General features: G+C 40.7%; 1 protein-coding gene across 1 annotated transcript; it reads left to right on the forward strand.

Annotated features, from left to right (window-relative positions):
* Positions 1–996: 996 nt before the first annotated feature.
* LOC115380763 (b(0,+)-type amino acid transporter 1-like) lies at positions 997–17,892 on the forward strand. The gene is made up of 7 exons (XM_030081970.1): positions 997–1,257; positions 7,524–8,030; positions 10,206–10,339; positions 10,875–11,004; positions 12,637–12,761; positions 17,363–17,450; positions 17,662–17,892. The coding sequence occupies exons 1-7, from the start codon at positions 997–999 to the stop codon at positions 17,890–17,892; spliced, it is 1,476 nt and encodes a 491-aa protein (XP_029937830.1).
* Positions 17,893–20,909: the final 3,017 nt, after the last annotated feature.

The raw sequence follows: 20,909 nt of genomic DNA on the forward strand, positions 1-20,909 counted from the left end.
GACAACTTTCTTCCTGTGTGTTCCAGCCACTGTGATTGTGCAGCCACGCCCCAATTATTTTCACATGTCTCATTAGTCTGTTTATACAGTCTCTTTGTTTTTCCCCGCCTCAGTGCCAGGCATAGCGTTCCCTCCCACCATTATTATTATTCTCTTAGTGTGTACCAGACCTAAGAGAAGTAAATATTTAGATTAATTTTATCCTTGGTCAGAGTTGTGCTATTGAAGCTCTGCCTTTCTCCATCAGACATAACTCACTTTCAAATTTCAATTTCAGGCTCCTGGCTATAATGGAAGTAAGTCTAAACTTTATTAACTGTAATTATTTCAGGTCCTATTCTGAGAGGTTCATAAGTAAAAAATAAATTAATAAAATAAAAAAAAATTCTAAGAATGCACCTAGGAAAAAACTGAAGAACAAAAGCAAACAAATGGATTTGTGAATCAGGCTCCAGGAGTGTTAAGCCAACAAGTGAAGACATAAAAAAGCAATTCTGATCTCAGGTTGAAACTTGGGCCATAAATATTATCACTGAGATAAGCTGCTTTGACTTGAGCTCTGTTTGAGGTTGTTAACATATTGCCCTTGTTGACTGTCACAGTCAATGATTCCCTGTGCCATTAGTTGACAAGAGTTTCTATTTAGTATTTCTGGTTTAAAGTGACATGTATTTCATAATACATGCTTTGGTTTATTGAAATCAGTGCAGCCCTTAGTCCAGTGAGATTTCTGATATAAAAATGCTTCAACTTAAGGTATGCACCCTGACTTGGAACATTTGGAACTTGGAACTCATTTTCATCAAATTGTTTCACACTTTGTATCTTCTGATCCCTCAAAGAAAACTGGATGAAGGGAGAAGAAGTCATAAACCAAATAAATGCATGATGTTTGTAAACCCATGTAATTATTCCCACCCATGTAATTATTAACTTCCTGGGCTGCAGCAACAGTGACTTTGGACACAGAATTAACACATCTCTTGTACTGAGAACATGGAAAAGGTGTCGGACAACAGGCAGTCTGTAACCAGTGTGACTATGGACTGCAAAGGACAGAAGCTCAACCTGAAACGGGAAGTCGGGCTGGTTGGAGCAGTGTCCCTCATCGCAGGGACCATGATTGGCTCTGGCATCTTCATGTCCCCCCAGTCGGTGCTCTTCAACATCAGCAGTCCTGGAGCGAGTTTGGTGGTGTGGGCATGCTGTGGTCTGCTGGCAGTACTGGCATCTCTCTGCTATGCCGAACTGGGCACTGTCATACAAGAATCAGGGGGAGAGTACATCTATATCCTTAAGACTCAGGCTCAGTCATTGTTCTCATGTTAAGCTTCAGCTCTGTGCCGTTTGTGAGTCCTGCGAGTGTTGCTGGCATGGCACTAAGTTTTTCTGAATATGTTATGGCCCCTTTGTATTTGGATTGCAAACCTCCTGTGCAGGTGGTGAAATGCGTGGCTGCAATCATTGTGCTAGCCACAGTGAACTGCCTCAGTGTTTGCTTTTCAGTGTCGGTCCAAGTGTATTTTATGGTGGCCAAGGTCCTGGCACTAGTAGTAATTGTTACAGGAGGTCTGGTATTTCTTATCATTGACTCCTTTGAAAACAAACTGGGGCATCAGTCCAACTGGCATTGCCTTCTACCAGGGGCTGTGGTCCTGTGATGGTTGGAACAAATTGAATGCTGTGACAGAAGAGCTGAAACAGCCAGAGGTAAGAAAAAGTGGGCAATGTCTTTCAGCAAGTGTACCATGCAAAACAATTAGATTATATAAGCAATCACTGCCATGTGTATACTCATCTTCTATTAGTGGAAAAGGGGAATACTGGTGAAAAAAAGCATTCCTTACTTTTATTGTTGAGAATCTTATCATGAGAAATAGCCCCAAAGCTTTTTGAATTTTAATTGTGAATTCAAGTCATGTTGGAACTCTTGCATCTACATGATGTACATGAACTTCTGGTAAATTGTAGGGCTATACATTTCCAACCAGAATATGTAGTCTTAGAATACTTATTGTGGTACTCTCATAAGTAGCTACATCTTACAGTACTTTTGTCCTTAGAAAATCTTGCTATGTATTTCTGTCAAGGCAAGCTGACCACGACCACTAGAATAACATTTGACTTTGTCAGTATGAGGTTATTTGCCTTTACAGACATCTTTAACCTGGCTTGAACCTTGTCATAGACTAGGAGTAGGCTTTATCCAGAAGCTAGGTCATCTCTGTCAAATTTTGACTTGTGGACAATACTCGCTGGCATGTGATCATTTGTGGTCAGCATACCAGGTTGCACTGACATTTTCTGCTCTGTGAGATCCTGTGATTATGTACTTCTTGTTAATCAGTAATCTCCCCTAACAAAAGATTTCACTGTTTCAATGACATTGTGCATGATGAGGGTAAAAAATATACCATTGTGATAGGAGAATTTCCAAGATGACCATTTATGGTTTGGGCATTTTTTTAAATAGCTGCCACCAATGCAAACTTTCTTTGCAGGACTGGGGTGGATGATGCCCAAGTTAATACCATTTTCAAGGATTCAAAGTCTAAATGTCAAAGTTTGTCTGACAAGTTGATGATCTATCCTTTCAGGTGTTTTACAAAAATCTACCAATTCTTAGCACAACTGCCTTGGCTCCTCAGTAAATGTATGCATGACATGTTGTGAGGGGATTGTACAATTAGGAATGAATATGCTATTTATTTATATTACTTTTATTTATCCAGGACAACCTCATTGAGATTATAAATATATTTTACAGGAGTGTCTTCAATATGTCTCTAAATATGTCTGGGACATATTTATTTCCTTATGACTTTTATTTTATTTTATTTACACCTCTATTTTGCTACCTCATTCAACATCCCTTATTGCAATTACTTGATTGTATGTATGCCGGTTTATGCCTATATGTGTATGATAATATGTGTTGCTCTAAGTTATGTGAGAATATATGTGTGTATTTTCTCTTTGGTAGATGTTGACTTTAAATTCACTTTGTGTGTCATATTTACTTCTTAGGTGCCTGTTTTCCTTCCTATATATCACTGACCCTTTGTGTGATTTAGTGCTTTACCATTTTTGACTAACACTGTGCTGTTGAATGTATGAAGATGCCTTAAAATTCAATAAAAACATTTTATCACAAAATATATATATATATATGTCTGGGACATGAATTCCTGTCAGTGCTCCCTAAATCTGACCTCGTCTCACACACATTTAGAGTCATTTAGAGTAAACTTTTACAAATGTGACCACCATGGCATTGAATGGTTACATGAGGAGTTTTATTTTTCAAGGTTTCACAGTTTATAAAACAACTCACAGTGCAAAGCCTGAGCTATATAGTTTTTGCACTTTGCATTTGATTTTGGTGATTAATTTTGGAAAAACTCTGAGAATGAATGAGTCACCTGTAGTAAACAAGGAATGAGCCAAAGAAGTTCCCTTATCACATCGTAAAGGGTATTATGTGTTTCTTTCTTTCTTTCTTTTTTTCTTTTTTTCTTTTTTTTAATCAAGGATGATTCTAATCCCTGCTGTTTGTTATAGATGTGTCTAGAACAAGACGTTTACCTTTCATTGTTCTTGTCCTGGAACAGCAGTTTCCTTTTAATCTAACGCAGAAGCTTCAAACAGCCATGTGCACACTGGAATGACACTAGGGCAGCAGGAATCTAGACTCAAAGCAGAGATTGTCTATTTAGCAGCATAGAAATATCTTTTTATTTCTCTATGTGCTGTGCTGCGGCTCATTATGGAGCACCACTGGTGGCCGATCACTGAGTGGGAATGGAGTATATAAGCAGTGGCTCTCTCCCTGCCTCTTCCTTTGCACGCCCATGTATGTCTGCTTCTGCTGTATCTCCCTGGATGCTAACGCTATTTCTGTCAGGTGAAATGGAATCAGCTGATCATATTTACGCTGCTGTCACTATCAGCTGACTGGGACCGCTGCTGTTTTGTCTCCGGCTGTTTTGTCTCCCACCCTGCATTCCAATACCCATACTACCATAATATTTAGTAGGGAAAAAAAAGAATTAGTATGTCCCAATACATACTATGTCAGATACAGTATGCCAATACCAGGATGTTCTACTAAATCCGGTCAGATTTCGCAGTATGCATTTCAGCATGCTTCTCTGGCCATTCTGACCCACAATCTTTTGGGCAGCGGACATTACATTGCACTGACTGAGCTGCGTGTACAAGCCACGCCGACATATGGACGACAACAAAACACACATATCGCACAAAACTTGCTCAGTGACAGCAGCAGCGACAGGAAGACAGAAGATATATGACAGACAGAGCAGTATGAAACAGCACCGGCATTTTGACAGCAACATTCAAATTTGCCGCTACAGACGGCGGCGGAAGTGAGCAAGAGGGTCGGACTTCAGGGATGATGTATGTAGTGTGTCTCAATAGTATGCATTCGCATGCATATTGCATACTACACTGCATACTTTGCAAGGGCAGCTGCAGTAGAAGAATGCGTTTTGGAACGCAGGACCGTTGTCTCCTGCTGTTGTCTCCTGCTTTGTCTTCCGAAGCTGAATGTTTAACTTGTTTTTTTTTAATGTGTGGCTAAGTGGAAGTTATATTTCGTTAGTTTGGATTAATTGTATCAGCTTATTCTTTTTGTTTTGTTTTGTTTCATTTGTGTATTTATTATATTGTATAATTTGTGTAGTTTAATTTGAAATCTGCTATCATTTCATATATTCTGTTCAATTAGTAGATTTTGTTGCATTTATTTGCTTTGTTTCTTCCCCATTAATTTGTGTTATCCTTTTCAGTTGCTGAAGGCCGGTGGTGGTGGTGCTGGTGATTTGGGTGGCGGTATCCCCCCCTTTGTGTGTGCTGTGCTTCCCTGGGATTTGGTTTATTTCATAACCGAGTGTGTGTCACGTGTGCCTGGGTGATTTTTGGTTTGTTTTGGTGGATCCCTCTCCCTTTCACTAGCCTCTGTCCAACTAGTAAGCCTCAGCGCCTGGTTAGGTTCCCTTTCCCCTCCTTGTGTGAATTTTAAAAATTATCTTAAATAAAACATTTTGTACACTTTGAACCCACGTCTCCAGCCTTTAAGTATAACGAACCTGTGTGTCCTAAGTGTGTGGGCCTTTTACTGTGTAAATGCCTTTTATTCACGTTTTGATATTTATGATTTTTCAGATGAAGTTGATAAATTATGGAAAGGACCAGCTAGGTCTGAGCCAACCCCCCTTTCATTTACTCAGGATGATGTTAGGGTTGTGTGCAGTATGGAAAGTATCCATTATTGTTCTGGTACCAAAAAACAATACACCCAGGAACCTAAATGACCTTAGGCCAGTAGCTCTGACCTCACTAGTTATGAAGTCTTTTGAAAGGTTGGTTAAGGTTGCACTGCTAGCAAGAGTGGGGAACAAACTAGATCCTATGTAGTTTGCATATAGGGCAGGGAGGGGGGTTGAGGATGCTCAAATCACACTGCTCAATCTTTTATTTAGTCACCTAGAAGGAACAGGCAAACATGCCAGGCTTTTATTTTTAAATTTTTCATCTGCTTTTAATACTATTCAGCCGCATGTTTTGGCCAAGAAATTAATAATGAATTCTTACTTGGAAAGACTGTTTGTAGCCTGGATCATTGATTTTTATAACACCGAAGTCACAGAGGATAAAGGTTAACGGCTATCTGTCAGAACGAATCCACTGGTTCTCCACAGGGCTGTGTCCTGTCCACAGCTCTACATCCTCTACACAAATGACTGTAGAAGCCAGCATGGGGATAAGCACATTCTCAAATTCGCTGATGACACTGTTATTGTCAGTCTTCTCCATAAAATTGTATCTAAGCATGGGCCAGTGGTAGATGAGTTTGTCCAGTGGTGTGATGAGTCCTTCCTCCTTCTTAATCCCTTTAAGACTAAGGACATGGTCACTGACCTTAGAAGAGCCCAAACCTGCTTACCTCTACCCACATACATTAAAGGGAAGCAAATAGAATTCATTGACCAGTACAAGTATCTGGGAACAATGATTAATAACAGACTAAAATTTGAACACGGAACAAGGGACAACAACGTTTGTACTTCTTGAGAAAGTCGAACTCTTTTAATGTGGACATTGGACAGTGTCTCTTTTTTATAAGTCCTTTATTCAATCTGTACTCACCTTTTCCTGTATTGCCTGGTTTGACAGCATTTGTGTCTGGGACAAAAAACAAATGGGCCACATTGTGAAGGTAGCTGGTGAGCTGATTGAAACCCCGCAGACTTTCTGACAGCCATCTTAGAGAAGCAGGTTCTTCATAAAGCTATGTTTATATTACACTGTGAAAGCCACCCCCTCCACTGCAATTTGAGGTTCTCCCCTCAGGCTGGAGATTTAGAGTTCCATTTTATAAGACCAGAAACTTCTTTGTCCCCAGAGCAATAACCCTGCTTAATTTGCACTATGCTAAATCACAGCTTTAATCTGTTCCTAGTGGTACCATTTCAGCCAGACTTGACTGTTGCTTGTGAGTTGTCTGTCTTGTTTTATATGTGATTATGTTTTGATATTTGTCTTTTTTTTTTTTTTTTTTTTACCTGTCTGCAAGCCAAGTTTCCCTTGTGGGACAATAAAAGCAGCTGAACTGAACTGAACTGAACTGAACTAACCTGAGCCAGTTTCTGCTGAAAAGCCTGGCCTCTGAGTGACGCTTGATCATTGGCAGCACATTTGAACAAACAAAAACGGCTGACCTTGTAATTTTTTACAGCACATGTAGCTATAATGTAGTGCTGTAATAAGTACTAGATATAATTTTAAAGTATTCATTAAACACTGAAATCCAAGAATCATTAATCATACTTGGAGGAGTAATGATGTTTTTCAAGGGCCACACTGAGAATTCTGGGAAGCCCTTTGAGGGGACAGATGTCCGGTGTTGTGGTCCTATGATGGATTGAAAACTTTAAACTACATAACTGAGGAGGTGAAATGTCCAGAGGCAAGGGTTTCATGGGTAATTTTCTCACAGATCAGGTCATTTTTTAACCAGTCAACACATTTAAACATTGTAGAGGGCATAGACTTATGCTATCTAAAAAATTAAAGATTAATGATGTACACTACAAAATATTAACCTTGAGTAGCACTAATAGTAGTAGCAGTAACCTTAAGTGCTTTTCTATGCCAATTTTGTTCTTTCCTTGTTCCCCTTTTTTCACTCACACCTCTTCAGCAGTTCTCAGATGTGTGAGTACTTCATCCTGCTCTGTGCGCTGTAAGACTGGATATCATCGACCAGAAACAAGAACCGCTATCTGGCCATGGCTGACATGAAACCTGGCACCCTGAAATTGAAGCGAGAAATGGGTGTGATTGGTGGTGTAGCACTAATTGCAGGAACCATAATTGGATCTGGTATATTCATGTCACCACAGTTTGTACTGGCCAATGCAGGAAGCCCTGGAGCAAGTTTGGTCATTTGGGCTCTCTCAGGTCTTATATCTTTGTGTGGGGCACTGTCATATGCAGAGATCGGGACACTCATTCCAGAATCTGGTGGGGATTTTATCTACATACTACGGATCTGTGGCCCATTTCCTGCTTTCTTTACGGCATATAATTATGTTTTGCTCGCAAGGACAACAAGCAATACAGCAGTATCTATCAGCATTGCACAATATGCACTTGCACCCTTCTACGCTGACTGCCACCCTCCCCAGCTGATGGTGAAGTGTGCTGCTGCTGCAGCTCTACTGGTTGCTAGCATACTCAACAGCTTAAGTGTTCGCCTTGTCATTAGAATCCAAGTGGTGTTCCTGGTGGCCAAGGTGGGTTCGTTGTTAGTGATTGTCATTGGAGGGCTGGTGGCTGTCATACAGGACAGCAGTGTCCTTGAGGGAAATTTAAAAGTTGAAAATGCATTTGAAGGCACTCAGTACTCTGTGAGTGCTCTAGGGATGGCTTTCTACCATGGCCTCTGGTCTTTCGCCGGATGGTACAATTTGAACTACGTGATCGAGGAGCTGAAAAAACCAGAGGTAAGTAAGTTAGTAAACCTTTATTTATATAGCATTTTTTTAAATGCACAGTTACAAAGTGCTTCACTTATGTGGAAAATAAAAACAAATGCATGGAAAAACAAACATGAAAAATATGCATAAAAAGAGTACAGATGGAGAAGACATAAGGCTTCATTCTCCAGCTGTTCTTAAGAACAATTTTGTTCTTAAAACCCACTTAATCAGTTTTTAAGAAGATTCTTAATAGAATCTATGCACACTCAAGAGCACTGACAGAGTGCTGACATCTTTGTGCAAAATAATGGTTTACGTTTCTTCAGTTCAACTGTTGTATAATATTAAAGGATTTAATTGCAAGAGTATTTATGTAATTTATAATATTTTTGATAATTAATTGGATTGGATCAAATCTTGAAAATGGGTTGTTCAAAAGGGAAAGAAGGATTCTGAAATTGGATTAGATCACGTAATCCTATCCTGTTTTTTTCTGGATCAAATATTCAGTTTGTGTTGTTCAAAACTTTTCAGTAGGATTTGGACTCAAAAGGACCCAATTTCACTGTTGCAGAGACCCACACACTGCTAGAGGGTGTTAAGTGCCATTATGCCTCAATAGTAGGAAGTTCTGTTTCAGGTGGGCTGGTGACTAACAAAAGGAAAAAAGACATTTGGGTTGAAATCACCCAGAATGTGAATGCAATGGGGTCTGGCCAGAAGAGGTCCTTGGAGCAGGTCAAATTTCGATGGAAGAATTTGAGGTCCAGAGCAACAAAGGAGCTTGCTGAAGCAAAAAATGCCCAAACAGGCAACAAACCCTTTAAGAAAGGTGAATACACGGATGTGGTTCTAGATATTAGGGTTAGGGTTAGGGTTAGCCCTCTTATTGAAGAACAACCTGGACACTCACTGGTAGAGCCAGCAGTCACAGGAGCTCAGAAAAGAGGTTTGAAGTGTCTTTTGCCAAATAATAATGATGATGCCTATAAATCACTTATTGAACAAGAAACTGAAAGATCAGAAACACAGACACTCCTGGCACAGGAACAAATCAAGCTGACAAAACTGCTGCAAAACAAAGCAAAACTTCAGATCCAGCTCCTAAAAGCAGGGCTTTTAGGAGCTTTTAGGATGCTGGTCTCTCCTCAGAGAGACGTCTCTACTGCTTCTCCTCCAATGCTGACAGGGAGAGAGGGAGCGGGCTGGCGCCTGAAATCAAGAACCATCTCCTTGGTCTTCAATGTGTTCAGGTGCAGTTGGTTCTTTTGATACCACTCCTCGAAGTCACATACCAGCTCTTCCTGTATTCCTCCTCCTCGCTCTCCTTAATACACGCAACAACTACTGTGTCATCTGAGAATTTTTTCATGTGACAGAGCACAGAGTTGTGATGGAAATCTGCAGTGTACAGGGTAAAGAGGACGGAGGACAATACTGTCCCCTGAGGGCAGAGCTGGCCCTACGACTTTGGTGGCCCTAAACAAAATTCTGTTTGTGGCCCCAAAACACATCCAGCACAACCATCAAATCACGCACACACTGCTCATAGCTGCATGAATACGAACACACACACACACACTCTCCTCCTTCCTTTGTGTCTATTACCGGTGCCCCCCAGTGTCTCAGTGGCAGATTGCCTTGTCTCGTTGTAGCAACAGTCCAGTCGAATGAGTAAGATTCCCCATGTATGACCTGTTTGTTCCGAGTTTTCCGAGTTTCGTCCTTGTTCGTTGTGCCTTCACCTGAGATATAGTCTGCCTGGTTTTGACCCCTTCTGCCTGACATTTTGGTACCTCCGCCTGTCTGTTTGCCTCTCTGGATTTTTGACCTGGACTGAAATAAACAACCTTGAGAACTGTGATTGTTCTTGACAAATTCATGCAACTTCATAATATGACAGTTCAGATACAAAGTAATGCAAGGCCAATGTGAAGGTCTTGATGACAAGAAAGGGAAGATATTGAGATTGTGTTAAACCCACTGAAACCCGTTGAAAACCCATTCTTGAAGCCTTATTACAACCTAGCAATGGTGAACAAAATCTAAAGTCACCAAACAAAAAACTTTTCTTTTTCTCTGGAATACTTTGGCATTGTATGATAAAGTCTAATTTCGTTACATTTCATTATAATGACCCGTCATGCCAGATTGTACATGGTATTAATGGTGCTGTGTTTCTTGTCATCTCTTGGTCAGGTGAATCTTCCCAGAGCTGTTTTGATCACCATGTCCATGGTGACTGTGTTGTATCTGCTGGTGAACGTGAGCTACTTTGTAGTACTGACACCAAGAGAGCTGATTACCTCCAGTGCTGTAGCAGTAACCTGGGGGTAAGACAGCACCTGTCTTTGTTGGAGGTATTAAGAATACCAGATTCAGATGGTTACTTCCAAAACAGGATGCTTTGACAATTTGCAGTTTCGGCAACAGAAATGGCAAATCAGAGTTGCAATGTGTAATTTATACGTTTTATCAGCCTCTAAAAGAGACTAGGGGGAGTTGCCACAACTTCTGGTGCAATGGGTTTTTTCAGATATGGGCTGGAAAGTGAGTTTTGAAAGCCAGAAATCTCATCAGTAATTGTTCATTCATTGTTGGTATTGACTGACAACCATAGCCTCCCTCTAAGATTTGCTGTAGTATGGAGATTTAATTCTAGTGTATGAGGCAGTAAAAATGTTACTTATTGCCCCTTTACACTGCTATGACAGTATAATATATGACTTCAAAAGTTCTCTGTGCAGTATGTAAGATGCTGAAGAGTTATAAATACCTACACCTACTTCACCTGTAATTGCATGGGGGAAATGTTTTGGCAGCCATTGTGGGAACTCTTAACTTTTGCTTTTTGTTATTTTTCCACAGGAATAAGGTCCTGGGAGACTGGGGATGGATCATGTCTGTGGCTGCAGCATTATCTGCTTTTGGTTCTCTGAATGCGTCATTTTTCAGTGGTGGCCGTGTGTGCTTTGTTGCTGCAAGGGAGGGACACATGGTAAGAATCACATTAATTACTAAATATATCCAAAATTATTAAGTTAACATTGATTATACAGGTAGGTGTAAGTAAGGCATTGCTGCCTGACGCACATCCTCTACTGCCCAGGTTAACTGCAGAGACGTCAGCCAGGTACCACCGATCTACATCTTTCTCATCCCCTGGTTGTGGGGCAGTGGCAGGGAAGTCTTCCTACCACCTGTTGCAGCTGGCCTTCATGTTAAGTGTTGCCCCAACACTTGTCTTTCCTTCCAAACCAAGGCCAAAAGTTGCTTTTCTCAGTCTCTTCAGCCAGGTCTTACAGGGCCCTCTGCTGGTTTCCTCCAGTAACGCTGATGTCCTTCAAGAGGCGAACATCTGGAAAAGGCTCCTTGCACTCTGTGGTGACATCTGAGTACTTCCTCTTTCATCCTTCCTCTTGGAGCACGATTCTACTCCCTCCTCGCATGGGACAGTTAGTTCAGTGGGGAGCACAGTCTTGGTATTGCTGGACCACATTACAATGTACAGGCATGACCTTGCAGCCTACCAAGATGTGCTGGATGGTAGCATTTGGACTGCTGCAGAGGGAGCAACATCCTCTCTGGCCAAACCACAGGGGAGTGTGTTGTAAGTTGCCTTGATGTCGAAACTGAGTCTTGCCTGTGGAGTCTTCCATAGGTCCACCATGCTCTGTTAACGATGCTCTGTTAATGATGCTCTGTTAACAGCACCAAGATCAAGTCTATGGCCGTTATTTGAAGCGTTTGTTATCCATCCTTGTCACTTCCGACACCACCATTTCCTTCTTCTCCTCTCTGCTGGTGTTGGACCAGAACCGCAGGGCCTCTCCCCATCCCAGACCTGTCCTTCCTGTCTGAATTCTGCTAATGCTCTCTGTGTACTGCAGTGCTGCTATCATCATGGGCTTTCTACAGTCAGTGCAGATCAGGACATTTATATTCCTCACTGACTGGTGAGTTGACTCCATCATCTCAAGACTAAGCTTTCAAGATATTGGCAGCTTGGTTATGTGAACGGCTTACTGTTGTGCAAAACGGACAAACAAGGCAGGGGTGGCAACCCAAATGTGAAAATAATTTTCCTTTTCTGTGTTTCTGAGGAAGTACACCATAATCTTGCTAGAACTCATCGCTATGGCTCCTATGATTTGGGAAATGGTCAAATTACACACAAAAATGTAAGGGTAACTGGGTGCTCCATTGGGTGCTGTAGTGGGAAGTTGTTGCTCTATACAAAGTTGTTTTCCTGTTTCATTTGATGTAGTTGTAGTTTATATTGTTTTTTTTTTAATTGTTTGTTTGTTTTCTGAGGAAAGTAATTGGTGCTCTCAGCTAGAACAAAGCAACATAATTTCAGTTATTGCTAACAGTAGCAGTTGCAGTCATAGTAGTAAGTAACAACAGTAGCAGTAATAGCAGCAGTGGTATTAGTAATTATAATGGTTCTTGAACCTGTAGTAGAAATAGCAGTGACCTGCAGCAACATTAATAGTGGGGGTGGTAACTGTAGTAGTAGTAGCAGAGGTAGAAGAAGAAGTAGAATTATTTACCCAGTTTCCCCTTGGGGATCAATGAATAATTTCTGATTCTAATTCTGATATCATTTCATTTTGTCTTTTCTTTGTAGCCAGATATTCTGGCCATGGCTCATGTCCACAGATTGACTCCATCCCCAGCGCTGATTTTCACCACCATCATCTCCCTTGTAGTACTGATTCCTGGAGACTTTGAGTCCATTGTCAACTTCATCAGGTAAAAACTTTGTCCATTCTTTCAGTGCAGTTTGAAAAAAAAACATATATGAGAAAACTGAAGTGTTACTAATGAGTGATCAGTCATTCATGTCAATAATCAATTGAATTGCTAGTTCAAGGATGACAAGTGCATGTTGAAGAGTGCTAACATAAAGTTGTAGGTTTTACACAGCATTGTACAGCATCAGCAAAACAATATAGAATTGTGTCATCTGCATAAAGATAGACAAAAAATGGAGCCATTAGATCTGTTCTGTACTGTCACTTGCATTGTGTACTTGTCAGCTCTGTTATCTTATTTCTGAAAAGGTCAGTGAGTCACATGCCAATTTCTGAGCCTTCCCCCCAAATGGAGCTCCGCCAAATACACATTTTTAAATACTACATCTAAACATTGCACAAAAAGTAAGGAAATTTGTGTTTGGTAGATTATTTCTTTGTTGTAACAGTGCTTTTTGGCAATAAATCTTATACCATTGGAAAGCCTGTTCATTTCCCTTTAAAATGGTGCCACATTTGTAAGGAACATGCATTTGTGGGATGAGCAGCAGAGCTGAGTATGTGGGTTGCACCCATGAAAAAATTTGCTAAATCTTCTCTGCCAATGCCTAACAGCTTATTTTCCTGTTGCTATTGACTCTTGTTTTGAGCTTCTGGTACCCCCAGGTGCTGCCAATCAGGTGCCTGATTGGCACCTGATTGGCAGCACCTTTGAGCATTGGCCCTGCTACAGTGGTCAGTAGGTATCTGCTCCAGGAATTGGCATGCCACGTTTGACTGATCTGGATTGGGCCCGTGCGATAGGGCAACTTCAAACCGGTGTTCCGCAAAACCAAGTTGCATCATTATTTGGAGTGAGCCCTAGTACCATCTCCAAAGTGAAGGCCAAGTTCCATATAATGGGGGATGTCAGAGACAAGCCGCGAAGCGGTGAGTCCAGATTCTGCCTAGGGCATTTGGATCATAGGGTCAAAGTGTGGAGAAGAATGCTATCCTGAGTGCTGCACCAATAGAGTAACATCTTTTGGTGGAGGCAGTGTGATGGTGTGGGGCAGTATCTCCCTCACTGGAAAAACGAGGCTTGTCACCATTGGAGGTGATCTCAATGCAGAGAGATATTGAGATGAGATTCTGCAACCAGCCACCCACAGGAGGGGTTTATCAGAGACTACCTCCAGAATTTGGGAGTGGAGAGGATGGAATGGCCTGCCAGCAGTCCTGACCTCAACCCCACTGAACACTTGTGGGATCAGCTTGGGCGTGCTGTTCGTTCTAGACTAGAGTGACCAACACATTGGCTGACTTGCGACAAATGCTGGTTGAAGAATGGGATGCCATCCCACAGCGGTGTGTGACCACGCTGGTTACCAGCATGAGGAGTAGGTGCCAGGCTGTTGTGGCTGTGTATGGTTCTTCCACACACTACTGAGGCTCCTGTTTGTTAAATGAATTAATTGTTAAATTGCCAATATGTCTTGTTTCTTCAAACTTCAATCATCCAATACACCAAACAAGAGTCAATGGCAAAATAAGCTGTTTGGCATTGGCAGAGAAGATTTGGCAAATTTTTCATGGGCGCAACCCACATACTCAGTTCTGCTGCTCATCCCACAAATGCATGTTTCTTACAGTTTAGTTTAGTTTAGTTTTTATTTTTCTCAAAGAGTGTCATGCACCATTAATGGTGCCCAGCCCTATGGGCTTACAAGACACTGCAAAAGGGCAAATAAAAAATCAAAGAGAAAAAGATGGCAGAACAAAACAAGTTACATGAGATATAAAGGCAAGCTACCTCGCAACAAAGAGAGTAGTCTTGCGTAGATGAAGTGCGTCTGACAGATATTTAGCAAGTGGAAACACTTCTTTGGTAAACAAATATTGCAACATTGATTCATCGGAAAATGGATCACAGTCAGAAACCTTACAAAAGAGACTGAATCTAAGAGTATGGTACAATGGACAATAAAGCAAAAAGTGCATTTCATTTTCAACTTTCAACTTTCAATTTTAGGTCACATAGACAACATTTTCTGTCCTCTTCCGGAATAGAGTGGAAGTGATCTGTTTCCAGAGCCAGGGGCAAAATGCCACACCGGAACTGGGCACAGACAGACCGCTGGTTTCTGGTCAGGTTAAGGGTGACATAGGGTTCAGACTGGTAGCTGTTTTTTATCAGACAATAGGTTCTTATCTTTGGTTTCCTCCATATTTCTTTGGTCCATTTCTGTTTGTAGCTATCAAACAATATAGATTTAATTTGCCTAACACTACACCTCAATTTATTTCTGAATACGTGTTGTAAACCAGTTTCAACCAAAACCCTTTCCAGCTCCTTGGTCCAGGATCTGCCTGTAGAAAGATCCCATTAGAAAATTTGTTTGAGTCCGGACTCGGGCATGGCAATTAATGTATTTCATAACCTCACCATGTCAGCCTTATGCCGCACTACAGGTGGCGCCCACCCCATGTCGCCCCTCACAGCAAGCTTAGGGGCCAGTTTATGCACCCCTAAGAAACAGCGCATTGCTCTGTCCTGTGTCACATCCCTTTCGACATGTTTACTATAGCACCAGACTCCAGCAGCATAGTCAAAAACGGGGCAGACACAGGAGTTAAAGAGCTGTGTGTAGGTTTTAAACCTGAGGTCCCGACAGAATTCGATTTTATTAAGGACGGCTCCTAGCGTGATCTTTGTTTTATCATTATTTATCTTCATTCTCCATTTGTTGCACCAATGATAAACAATGTTCAGAAGAATTTGGAGATCTATCTCAGATTCTGCGAGGAGGACCAAATCATCTGCATAACAAAGGGTACTGACCACTATATCCCCCAATCTGATCCTAACATCTGCTTGCTTAATTTCAGTTATTAAATCATTTATGAACATAGCAAACAGTGTCGGGTACAGAATGTCGCCCTGCTTGACTCCAAAAGGGGTCAGAAACCATCCGGTCTTAAGGTCATTGACCTGGACACACGCCATTGGACTCTGGTACATTGCTTTTATTGCCCTATAAAAATTCCCATCCCCCCCAATTTTTAACAACTTAAAACAAAGTAAATCATGCTTTAAACAATCAAAAGCTTTTTGAAAATCGATAAAACAGCAGAAAGTTGGCTTCCTGTTCTGGATTCTAGCATAAGTTATAGTACATAAAGAATATATGTGGTCAACACAGGATGTGTATTTTCGAAATCCATTTTGTTCATCGGCTAAGAGCCCAGATGTTTCTAAATAATTTAGCAGCCGTTCATTAAGGATACTAGAATAAAGTTTGTAAACACAACTGAGTTTACTTATACCTCTATAATTCATGGGTTGTATTGGTCAACTTTGATAGTTTTTGATCAGTCGTTGTTGAAGAATCATCCTCAATTTAGAGAGGTTTTTCGGTTTTTAATGGGAGGTAGCATCACATGTGCACACTAACATGCCCACCCACAGACACACATATTCCTGTCTTTATATCCTTGTAAGGACATTTATTGATATAATGCACACTCTACACAATCTTACACACATACACAATACAACTGAATGCAGTTCACTTTGTTCATTGATCACGGTTCATACTTTTTAGTGACACAGACACACACACCCACGCAGATACACACTCTTCCACGCACATACACTACATAGCTGAATGTAATTCACTATTCTGTTTTGGCATGATGTCTTGCCCTGAGCTCTACAATTTCAAATAGAAAGCAGAACAATAAATACAAAACAAATCAGTGTCTTAAATATGTTAGTTTGCTTAAAAGAGATTACTGACATAAATATTTAGAACACACATTTCAAAATGATGGGGTTTAACTACTAATCATTCTATTTTGTCACAACCAAAACATTACCAGATGTTTCGGTTGTGACCGTTTCAGTTGAAGACTTGTTCTCACAGAAAAACATAATATGTTGATAAAACTCCAAGATATTTACGCAAATTCAAGTAAATATATGTCCAGTCTTGACATGTTTTAATGTAACACACTGATTTTCAGACTTTAGAAGTCATTTATTTCAGAAAATGATGGGAATCAGCAACTTATCATGCATTCATGAGCTAAATGGCTGCAGAGTGCTTTCCCTTCTCAAAGATTCAGGGGTGTGTCTATAATCCAGACTCAACCAATGGATTAAAAGTCTTGTGTTTCGGTTGTGACATAAAATAAAAAATTTTCAGCATATTAAAACTAATTTATAACTTATTCCCACAATAGATCTAAATCTTTCAACTTCTGTTTAGCCTTAATCACAAATATCTGTTAAACTACACTTTTGAAAAAAAAATCGAAAAAATGTTTTTGGTGTTATTTACATGAATTGAATTTTAGAGGTCGGGGCTGGGGACAGCTACTTCCCAATAGAAAGAAGGCCTACCCTAACTATTAATGATGATTTTGTATGTCTTTAGCTTATCACTATCCCGTTTAATGGTTTGGATTTAAAGACCTTTGTAACCATATATGACTGAATACATAATTTTTTTGCTTTTTTTGTTTTTTTGTCAGGGGACAGCATTTTGGACATGTTTGATAGAATGCCCCATATACAGCCTGTTTTTGTCTGATGTTTGTCTTCACTGATATTGTCAGTTTCACTGCCTGGTTTTTCCGTGGAATCACTCTTTCTGGACTACTCTACCTCAAGATCAAGAAGCCAGAACTCCACAGGCCATACAAGGTCATTTTCTCTTGTTAGTCACATAGAAGTCAGCAAACACTCCTTGTTATTTATCAAAGAGGAATATGTTCATTTACTGTATCTTTTGAGCAGAGGCTTCATCCACAGCACACTGGATGAGAATAGGAGCTGTAGATTTACATGCACAGGCGTTCCAGCTGGTATCCTCTTGTCGTGACGCTTCTTTCTTCCTCTCACCTCTCTCTCACAGGTGCCCATTGTAATCCCCATATTGATCCTTATCGCATCGGTCGGCCTTGTGCTGGCTCCCATCGTGGACAGTCCCCAGATAGAATACCTCTATGTGACTTTATTCATCTTCAGTGGAGTTTTAGTCTATGTGCCCTTCATCCATTACAAGCTCTGCCCCGGCCTGTTGAAGAAGGTCACAATATTCCTGCAGCTTTTCTTGGAGGTTGCACCAGCAGAGAAAAACCTCTGATTCAAGCAAAGTTTACCAGACAGTTTATAACATCCACCTGTCAAACATAACATCTACCTGTTCACTACATCTGCAAAGAATGCATTCAGGTTAATCTCACTCAATACAGTTTTCATTGTACAGTGCATTTACAGTGATTTTTGCTGTGCATTGTTTTTTTCTACATCCTTTTTATTTTCATAATGTGCACAATGGCCAGCGCTATTATGTAAACAGTGAAACACAGTAGTACTCTGTGCCTCTCCCTCCCACACCACTCCCACCCCCCTCACCGATAAATAAAACGACTAAGACAACAAATACACATACATGAGGAAAATAAGAGAGTAAATCATAATCATAAATTTTCAGCTCGAGAAAATGTACCTGCATGTACACATCAAAATTCCTACATATTAGTGTATAAACAAATAAAATAAAACACCAAACACAAAAAAACAGTGGAAGAGTCATAAAAAACATAGGAACATAATATGTTCATGACTTATGCTATCTTTCCATACAGGCTCAGGTTCCTCACTTTTCCAAGTCTGTTATTGACTTTTCAAAGTAGCTTCACTATGTTCTTAAGCAGGAATGAGATTCAGATGCCACATATTAAGTTGAATATCCCATTCTGTGCTCTAGCAATTCTTAATAAACTTATTTTTTATGACATTAAGTCCTATTCCAATAAAACACACACTAACACACTGAGAAGAAATGTAAATTTGCAACATTTGTGAAAAAATATAAGTAAGACAGTGTAAGTAAGTAATTTCTGGTCTGCAGAACCACAAATCGGCCTTCACTCTGCTCTGCATGGCATGTAAATATTCAAGAAAGTCTTTCATGCACTCATTGTTAATGACAACAATAACAGACTACATTGCACTTACACTGATGCCAGGGTGGGAAATAAACACCTATCACAATGAAATGCCGGCAACATTTTGGTTGTGGCTGATTTGTTCAAATGAATGGAAAAAAAAATTAAAAACTCTGGTCCACCAGCTATTGTTGTTCGCTGACATTAACTTCACTAATGCAATTTCCAACACATTTTTTACATGTTTTATTGTTGTTTTAAACACAGCAATGTTTTGTTGGTTCTTTTACTCCTTGTAAAACAATTCCTTGATGTGTGGTATGGGTTTACAGATATATGATGTGACCTGATTAGAATAAAATGGTGATATTTTAATGAATGTGCACTGAAACATCAAATAAAAACAAACAGTTTCATCTGTAACTTCTACTGTGTGTTTGTTCTAATTACAATTCACAAGGTTTCCAACATTCTCAGAAACATCAGATTCAAGGACTTTTCAGTGACTGGTGAGTCACTGTTTGGTGAAGTCCTTCAAGTCTGGAAGGGTTTGGTCCAAGAGCTTAGGCATGGTGATGAATTGGGCTGCTCAGGTTGAATAAACTACTAGGGATTTTTAAGGCCATGCACTCATTTTTAAAATATTTCAAGGCCTCATTAAAGTCATGTTATCTGGATTAAAAAAGGTGATCTGTCCAGGGCTAAATAACCATACTGTGAGTGTTGCTGCCATGGCATAATATTCCTACAATACAATTTGTATGCAGTAATGGTAGACTTTCCAGATTCATTATTTATGACTTTGACATGTTTTTTAATACCTACCACCAGAGGCATTGCTAGGCCCTGAAGACATCAGGGGCTTTGCCCAGTGAACCACGGGGTATTAGAAACAAACTTGTGATGCAATATGTATAACAATACAGAGGCCATGGCAAGAGACAACACTGAGAGACAGAGCTCACCACTCTGAGGAAGAGCCGGAGAACAGGTGACCACAAACACACCACCTGGACAATTTTGGCCAGAGCATGGGGAACCAGGACAATTGCACTCTGGTGGACGGCCAGAGAGTGGGGAGCCAACGTGGTGGTGCTCCTGTGTGCGGCTAGAGCACTTCTGGCCGGCCGGGAAGGGATGCCTCAGGGAAATAGGAGCCAGACACTTCCAGCAGACGGGAAGCCTGAAGTTCAGGTTCTGGTTGACGTTTAGGGTCACGATCACAAGAAGCCAATACTGCTGCAGCACAGCCTTGGGAAGCCAGAATGACTGTAGCATGGCCTTTGGGACTTGGACTAGGGCTGCCACAAGGGCTTTGGGAACTGGGATTGGGGCAACCACTTTGGCTCTGGGAACTGGAACTGGGGATGCAACATGAGCACTGGGAACGCAGGTTCAGCCACACAGGTTCTGGGGACCAGGACTGGGGCATTAACATGAGCACTGGGAACACAGACTGGAAGCTGGGGTCAATTTCAGGCTCCTGGCTATGGAAGTAAGTCTAAACTTTATGGACTGTAATTATTTCCAGCCCTATTTTTAGAGGTTTAAGTAAAGGTTTTAAGTAAAAATAAATTAATTTATAAAAAAAAAAAAAAAAAAACTGTAAGAATGTGCCTAGGAAGAAAACTGAAGAACACAAGCAAATGAACGGATTTGTGAATCAGGCTCCAGGAGTATTAAGCCAACAAGTGAAGACATCAAAACAATTCTGATCTCAGGTTGAAACTTGGGCCATAAATATTATCACTGAGATAAGATGACTGACTTAGCCTGAGTTCTGCTTGAAGTTGTTAACATATTGCCCTTGTTTACTGTCACGGTCAATGATTCCCTGTGCCATTAGTTGACAAGAGTTTCTATTTAGTATTTCTGGTTTAAAGTGACATGTATTTCATAATACATGCTTTGGTTTATTGAAATCAGTGCGGCCCTTAGTCCAGTGAGATTTCCGATATTAAAATGCTTCAACTTCACGTATGCACCCTGACTTGGAACACCAGTAATGCCAATAGTACTTGTATTACTCATTTTCATCAAATTGTTTCACACTCGGCGCACCAGTGGCTCACCGGTTAAGAGCGCATACCATGTACCAGGGCTTAGTCCTGATTGCAGCGACCGGGGTTCGAATCCGACCTCAGGTCCTTTGTTGTATGTCATCCCCTCTCTCTCCCCTGCCTTTCCTGTCTATCTCTACTGTGACTGT

This window comes from Myripristis murdjan, chromosome 22, assembly GCF_902150065.1.
Source record: "Myripristis murdjan chromosome 22, fMyrMur1.1, whole genome shotgun sequence".
Lineage (NCBI taxonomy): Eukaryota > Metazoa > Chordata > Actinopteri > Holocentriformes > Holocentridae > Myripristis > Myripristis murdjan.

What these genes read in the sequence shown, in the direction of transcription:
- LOC115380763 (XM_030081970.1), top strand. Translation starts at nt 997, where the DNA reads ATGGAAAAGGTGTCGGACAACAGGCAGTCTGTAACCAGTGTGACTATG. An exon ending in GCTATGCCGAACTGGGCACT is followed by an intron (nt 1,258 to 7,523) that starts GTCATACAAGAA and finishes TCATATGCAGAG; the next exon opens with ATCGGGACACTCATTCCAGA. An exon ending in AACTCCACAGGCCATACAAG is followed by an intron (nt 17,451 to 17,661) that starts GTCATTTTCTCT and finishes TCTCTCTCACAG; the next exon opens with GTGCCCATTGTAATCCCCAT.